Below are 8025 nucleotides of genomic sequence, written 5' to 3'. Positions count from 1 at the left end.
GCAGGAGGGTCGTGCATATCACAGCAGGCAGGTTAGACAGAGCTTTGAAGTTCCAGGTCAGCCAGGGATACATGGTGAGACCCCAGTCTCAAAAGTAAAACAAACAAACAGCAACCCAAAACAAGCAAAAAGCATAGAGATAGGTCAGGAGGTAAAGACTCCATTTAGCAAGCCTGATTTAGTGAGTTCAATGCCCAGGACACAACAGTGGAAAGAGAACCATCTCCTGCAAGTTGCTCTCTGTCACCATACAAGCAGTGTGGTATATGCAGCAACACACAGAGGACAAATAAATGTCGTAAAAATATTTTTCAGAACCTTTCTGGACAGACATGGTGGTGCACACCTTTAATGGGGGTTGGGGGGCAGAGGCAGCCGGATTTCTGTAAGTTTGTGGATATCCTAGTTTACAGAGAGGACAGCCAGAGCTAAACAGAGAAACCCTGTCTTGGGAAAACAAAACATTCCTATTGTAGCAGGAAAGATGTGTTTGTTCATTTAATGATTTATTTGCTTGTTTATTTTGAGGTAGCTGGGCCCATCCAGCCTCTTTATTTCAGTTTCTTACCTCATTGATAATGTCGACATCGACACCATGGCATGTGGGTCTCCATTTGTACTCCTAATTCTAAGCCAGGAGCCACTGGGTCACTACTTTATCTTGTCCCAACAGTCTGAGCACTTCAAGACAACGTCGCAGAAGGTGGCCCGGAAGTTCTGGTGGAAGAATGTGAAGATGATTGTCATCATCTGTGTGATTGTCTCTATCATCATCATCCTCATTATACTCTTTGCCACTGGCACCATCCCCACTTAAGGGCCCCTTTCATCCCACCCTGCTCTTCAGGAGTGACCCTCCCTATTGTGTGCCAAGAGGGACCCTCTCCTGTCCCCCACAGGAATGCTGCTCGGTCCCTGGGAGGGCCTTCTGCTGCATCGTATGCCCCAGAAGCACCTTAATCCCCTGGGAGGAGAGAGTTGGACTGTGGCTGCATCTCATGGGTCCTGAGAGTGGGTTAGAGAGACCCAGAGGACCTGCTTGTGGCTGGGGAACTGCTGGTGGCTGATGGGCAATAAAGACCTTTCAGTGTCCCTCGGTGTTCGGTGCTCTTTCCTCTTTTGTCTTTTTTGCCCTTTGCCCTTATGTTTCTTTCTACCTAAGGAAAGCAACTGCTTTCTCCCAGTTTAGTATCAAGATCATGCAAAGAATAGAGGCATGGGTTTATAGAAGAAAGATGGCAGCTTGGAGGCTTTGCACACCTGGTTTACAGATGTGAATCGCCATATCCAGTTGGAACCAATAATTTTGTCAGTTAGTCTGTCTGTCTCTCTCAAAGGACTTACTTTTATGAGTATGTGAATGAGGAGCCAGCAGAGGCCGGAAGAGGATGTCAATTGCCCAGGAATTAGAGTTACAGGAACTAAGAGTTACAAGCCTAACATGGGTGCTTAGAACCAAACTTGGGTTCTCTGCAAGAACAGTTTGTACTCTTCCCCCACAACCCTCCTTTAGGCAAACATTTAGATTTGTTTATTAATAATTAAAATATAATTACACTGTGTTGCCCCTTCCCTTTCCTCTCTTCAACAGTCTCCCATCCATCATTCAACCTCCTTTCACTCCCTCTAAAATTCATGGCCTCTTTCTCATTGTTATTGTTTCTCTCTCTCTCTATCTCAATCACACACACACACACACACACACACACACAAATACAACCCACAGAATCTGTTTGGTGTTGCTTGGATGTATGTGATTATAGGGCTGACCACTTGGCATTGGATAACCATTTAAAGAGCTCATCTCTGGGGAGGACTCTCTCAGCACTCCTTAATTGCCAACAGTTCCTCGTCTAGGGATGGGACCCCTTGAGAGTTCCTGCTTCCATGCTAGCATGCTTATCAATGTTGTTATTGTTCAGGTCTTGTGTATATTGTTGAACAGTTTGTACCCTTAACCACAGAACCATCTCTCCATCTTCCTCCTTCCCATCTTGATTATATGTGAATATGTACATGTGTGTGGGTGAATGCAGGTGCTGTGTGTGGAGGACAGAGGTCAATGTTGAGTGTCTTCATTGCTCTTCACCTTACTATCTAGTGGACCCTGCAGCATAATGAATGTGAGATAAGCACTCTACTGCTGAGGTACAGCTCCAGCCCTCACCCTACTTTTTGAGGCAGTGAGCTCATCAGTTTGGCTAGGATGGATGGCCAATGAGCTCTAGGGATCTACCCGTCTCCATGGTGCTGAGGTCACTGTGTTGAGGTTACAGAAGCATGTGTCAAACTTTCACATGGGACTGGGGCTTCTAACTCAGGCCCTTGTGCTTGCATAGCACTTGAGGGTAGAATACAAGATTGAGAATCTTCATTGGATCCTGTCATGTCTCTTAATTCTCCTGGACAGGTCTGCAAAGATATGGTCATTCAGGACCTGGTTCAAGGCCTCCTGTCACTTTTGCCGTGTCTTTTCTATGACTTTGGTATAATTCAGCCAAAAGTTGAAGGAACTGGCCAGCTTACCCTTTGTTGGTTATTCTGTGTGTTCTGTTTGTCTTTTGTTCACTCTTGCACTTCTGGATCTCAGCTGTTCTGAGGGAGTTGGGGTGAGGATCTCTCCCCAGAATCCCATGGCTAGTCACAGTCAGTGTCACAGGATCGGGCCTGCAGCACAATGAGCTTTCTGTCTTCTGGACCCCTCCTCCCCACCAGGTTCTTCATCACTGCTGTTCTTTCCAGGGCCCAGGCTGCCTTGGTTTGTGGGAAGGGTTCTTGGCTACTTCTGTTCTTGTTTCCTCCACAGCCATTCCAGAATTAGAAACAACCTGTTGTTGGGAGAATGTGAGGAAAGGGTAGGGTCAGGAGACAAAGGTTTGGGATTAAATAGAGACCAGATTCTGGGATCCCGCTCCTGATCCAGGGAGGGCAGGGAAAATACCATATAGCTCCTCTCCATCTGCTTTGACATGACTGTGCCTACTCTCTTTTCCCCCAGCCTGTTCTGGGGCTCCATGTCCAAGCTTGGAAACCTGTTGTCTGTCCTTATAGCTGCTCAACCCCAGGGGGGAAAGCTCCTGGCACTTTGGTTAAGAGAGGCCACATTTGGGAAGCCAAGGGCAGTCTGGAAGGTGGAAGATGTGTTTGGCAGTTTCTTCACAGCAGCTCAGGAAGGCTACATAATACTAGAGGCACACCAGTGCACAGCACAGGAACAGGTCTGCACGTTTCTCAGAACAGAAAAACCAGAGTTAGCACTTCCCTCGAGAAGCTGCTGTCTTTATAAGTTGGTGTGAAATTCATCTGACATAGGATTTCTTTCATTTGTGACAAAGTTTCACCTTGTAGCTTTGTAGCCTAGCTTAGGCTGTCCTGGAATTTACTATGTAGAGCAGGCTGGTCTCAAACTCAGGCAATCCACCTGGCTCATCCTCTTAAGTGTTGGGGTGACAGCCATAAGCCACAGTGCCAGCCCAGCTTGTCTTTTTGTTTTGTTTCTAGACAGGCTCTCATGTAGCACAAATTCACTATGTAGCAGACCATACATTTGAACTTTTGATCCTTCTGCTGCTGGCTCCCCAGTGCTGAAATTTCAGGCTTCTACCACCAAATTTGGCCTATACGAAGCCGGAGACCCAGAGCTTGGTGTAAGCACATCCCCAGCTCGATTTACAATATGACGTTTCCCTCAACACTTCAGTCCTTTTTTAAAAATTACTTTTTCTTTAAATCATTTTTATCCTATGCTCTGCCTGCATGTGACTGTGCATCACAAATGACTGGTGTCCTTGGAGGTCAGAGCAGGACATAGGATCCTTTGGGGCTGGAGTTGCAGACTGTAGTGAGCACCATGTGGGTCCTGAGAATTAGACCTGGGTCCCCCGAGGAGCTTCTGGTGCTCTAACTGCTGCGCCATTTATGCAGCCCCACATTTTAATTAAGTGCATAAAAATCAATGCCACTTAATACACTTCTCCACGAGCTTTTGTGGAAGTCATAGCACAGTGTTTCATTTACAAATCTTAGGACTTTCTGATTACGCCTTTTGCACAGTTCTTACAAATAACTTCATTCTAACCTTGAAGTTGGCCCCAAGCTGGGATGGGCCAGAGAGATTAAGGAAAGGACTGCTTGGTTCCCGGATCTGCAAGAAAAGCTGCAGTATAACCTCATCAACATTATCCTTCGAAATCTCCATCTTCCTCAGCTTTCAAAGAACTGTCCAGTAGGACTGGCACCAGGATTCTAGAAGGAAGTTGTGTTCTAGAAGGAAGTTGTGTGTTCTCAGGCTGAACAACCCATTTGTTTTCTTTGCAGCAGCTTGCTCTCCGACACTTTCCTAAATTCACACTGTAAAGCTCTTCAGGGAAGTCTATGTACTTTGTCCTTTATTCTGTGAAAGGGACCGTCTCTGCTTGAATACCACTTTGGAATATTGGCTCAGATCTCCTGTTTCCTATTCTGTCTCTTATTGGTTGAAAACATGGCTGCTGTTGCCATCTTTATTTCAGGATCCATCCCAGCAGCTGTAGAGACTCATCCATCCACACACCATGGAGACTTTTAGCTCACAGAAACTTCTGGAGAATTTTAGCATTTTAAACCCCTCCCCCCATGTCTGGAGCTCAGAGGACATCTTGCAGGAGTTGGTTCTTTCCACCACGTGAGTCCCAGGGATGGAACTCTGATCATTAGGTTTGCTATCAAGTGCTTTTATCCACTAAGCCATCTCACCAGCCTCGAGCTATATCATTTTTTGGTTTGGTTTGGTTTTGAGACAGCGTTTCTCTGTGTAGCCCTGGATGTCCTGGAACTCAACTGTAGACGAGGCTGGCTTCTAACTCACAAAGATCCGCCTGCCTCTGCCTCCTGGGTACTGGGATAAAGGCCTGTGTCACCACCGCCCAGCTTCCAGTTTATCATTTTTAAGTGTACAACTCGATGATACATAATTTATTCAAAATCCTTCCTGTCTAAAATCAATCAAAACTTTGGAGTGGCTGATGAGTTTTTAATTTCAGACGAGATGCGCTCACCAAGGTGGCAAACAACCCTCCTGGCTTTTTCCAGTCATCTCTTAGCGCTGAGCCCTCACAGATGCTAACTCTGGCTAACTCCTTATGCAGCCCCAGAGCCAAGAGACATCGGTCCCCTAATCACCAGGCAGAGGTGTCATCGGAAGTCGGACGCTGGTGGCCCGGTAGGAGGCGCCCCGCGGGCCCTGACGCCGCTTTCGGTTTGCCCGGGTCGGGCACCTCTGAGAAGGCGCGCCCCCCCGCCCCCTTGGCCGGCCGGGCCCGCCCCGCCCCAAGGCTTCCTCCCGGGCGGCGGGCACTGAGGCCACCCGCGCGGGGCAGAGGAGCTGGAGCCAGCGAGCAGGCGGTGACTGTGGCGGCGGCCGCGGAGGCGATGGTGAGACGGGCAGGGGCAGAGGGCATTTGGGCAGGGGCATAAGGCAGGAGCCCAAACCCCAGGGGCGCAGGTCGCCAGATCCCAACTTTGCAGGCAGCCGGGGAGGGAGCCTCCTGAGTGCGCCCCGTCGGAGCTGAGTGAGCGGAGCCGCAGCTTCCCACGCTCCTGCAGCAGTTATCAGCTCCCGGCAATACCGGGCAAGTCACTTAACCTCCACGAGCCTCCTTTTCCGCGCCGTGAAGTGGGGGCAGCAATCTCTACCTTAGTGGGTCCTTGAGAGGTTAAAGACGATGTTTATAGTCACTGCTGCCAGGCACTCAGAAGTCTTTGCTGAGAGGGCATAGGTAATGTGATGACCTCTCCAGCTCTTCCCTGGACTAAGCGGAGCCAGAGCTGGCCCAAGGGTTGGAAACCTGAGCAGATGCCTGGTAGAGACCGCTTTAGGCCGGGTGCTGAAGGATAAACACTTTCCCCAGGGGAAGAGAAAATACGTTGTTTACTATAAATTTTCCATGAAATTATCACTGGGACACAGGCTGACTCTTTCCTAACCCCTACCTAGCGACATAATTCTGAGTTGAGTCACCCACGTTCCTGCTGCAGACTCGCCATTCCCAAGGCAAAAGTGTCCGGGACCACTAATGCTATGATCCCCCACCTCCTCTGGGGCTCCTGGAAAGACGGCCAGACTGGAGGCGAGTTTAGTACTCAGGCTGGATGGATGTGGCCTGGCTAGAGGGAGCAATAGCCTCTTCTCTAGGGAACTGGAGGCAGGAAAGGGAAGTGGGGCAGGAAGATAGCCCTAAGCTTTGAGGCCACACCAGGAAACTGAGGGAGGCTCTGAGAATGGGCTGGAGCTGAGAGCCCACTTCCGAGAGTTCAGGGCAAGGGATGACATGAGGTTGGGGGTGGTCTTTTAGCTGGCCCTCAGCTGTTGGGGAGAAGACGGTTCTCAAGTGAAGGCTGAGCCAGGACCATACCTGGCTGTACAGGAAAACCTGAGGATGCTCCTGAGTGCGCTCCAGGCAGAGGGGGTTCAGAGGCTGGGGATGCATTAATTTTGTTGCTCCAGCCTGTCTCCAGCTCCATCACCTATCACTTGTTCTCTCCTTGTCCCCTTTTCTGTCTTCAGCTCTCTCCCCTGTCAGCCCATCCCTCTGACTACCAAATAAGCCCACCCCCTACCCCCTCCACCCACCCCCACTTTCCCTCCCCGTCCCTTCTCTGTGACTCATTCAGTCAAAAGGCTCTTTTTTATATTAATTACCATAGCAGTTCTTCTGTGCCACTGGAGTAGGGCAAAGCAGTGATGGGGAAGATGGAAAGTGAACTCTACTGTTTTGCACATGTACATGTGTGGGAGTGCGGTGTGCACCCTTGTTCACATGTACGGACACTAGCTTGTTTAGGTGCGTGTGGAAGTCAGAGGTTAATGTCAGCTCTCCGTTTTATTTGTGGAGAGAGGGTCTCGGCTCGAAGCTCACCGTTTTGTCTAGTCTAGCTAAGCAGCTTGTCCTGGGATCCCCTGTTTGTGCCTCAGTGGCCTGGCTGGCTTTTGGGTGGGCGCTAGCGGTCCAGTCTCTGGCTCTCACGCCCGCGTGCCAGGAGCTTTATTTACGGAGATATCTCCTCGCGCCATAAATAATTTTAAAAAGATGTTCTTTTATGTGCATGAATGTTTGGCCTGAATGCATGTGTGTTTGCCATGTCTGTGCAGTGCCTGGGAGTCCAGAAGAGGGTGCTGGATCACCCCATACCCAGGTGGCTGTGAGCTACCAAGTGGGTGCTGGGAATCCAGGTCCTCCGGAAAAGCAGAAAGTACTCTTAAATGCTGAGCCATCTCTCCAGCCCCGCTACCAATAACGTTAAAAATTATTTAGCTTGCCTATTTGTTCTTTGGGCACAAGGTTTAATGTTGCTCAGCTTGGTGTGGAACTCACTAGAGAGCTGAGCCACCATGTCTGAATGAAATTAACTAGTTTTTTTTTTCCCTTGAGGCAGTCTTGCTATATAGCCTGCCCTTAAACTACCTATGTATACAAAGATGACCTTAAAGTTGCAGCAAGGTTCCTGCCTCTGACTCCAAGTGCTAGGATTACAAGTATTTGGTACCATGTCCAGTTATAGGATAATTCTTTTTCCTTTTCCTTTCTGTTTTTTTTTTTAGACATGGACCATAATGTAGACCTGATTGGCCTCAAACTCTTTCTGCTGAGCGCCAGAATTATGTACGTCCACAATTATGCTCAGCCTGAAATAATCCCTGAAGTCTTTCAGGCAGAATTTGTGCTTGTAGTCACAGGCCTCTCTCCTTTGTGAAGAAGCTGAGTTGGTGGTATCAAGTGGCTGGAAGCCCACAGTCAGTTAGCTGGGGCATCAGACCTACCTCCCCCTTTCCCTGCATCTGGTTTAGTACAGGGTTTAGACATGTGGCCCCTGGGGTGTCTGTCCACTCCGCCCTCAGATTGGTTACCCTCTCACCCTGGGCAACTTAACACCTCTAGGCTGTAAAAGGGGAACAGATTTGATTTCCAGCCCCCATCTGGCAGCTAACAGCTGCCTGTAACTCCAGTTCCGGGGGTCAGACCCCCTCTTCTAGTTTACTCAGACACT

At 49.0% G+C, this 8025-nt stretch overlaps 1 protein-coding gene across 1 annotated transcript in view; it reads left to right on the top strand.

The window, feature by feature from the left end:
- The first annotated feature begins 5325 nt into the window (after positions 1–5325).
- Positions 5326–8025, top strand: part of Vamp5 (vesicle associated membrane protein 5) — a 9272-nt gene continuing 6572 nt past the window's right edge. The window contains exon 1 of the mRNA XM_055596496.1: positions 5326–5412. Coding sequence (XP_055452471.1) covers positions 5410–5412 — 3 coding nt within the window. The 5' untranslated portion in view covers positions 5326–5409. The remainder of the gene's footprint in view (positions 5413–8025) is intronic.

Source organism: Psammomys obesus, unplaced genomic scaffold (genome assembly GCF_907164565.1).
Source record: "Psammomys obesus unplaced genomic scaffold, mPsaObe1.curated_primary_1811, whole genome shotgun sequence".
Classification (NCBI taxonomy): Eukaryota; Metazoa; Chordata; class Mammalia; order Rodentia; family Muridae; genus Psammomys; species Psammomys obesus.
This window is presented reverse-complemented; position numbering and strand designations above follow the sequence as displayed.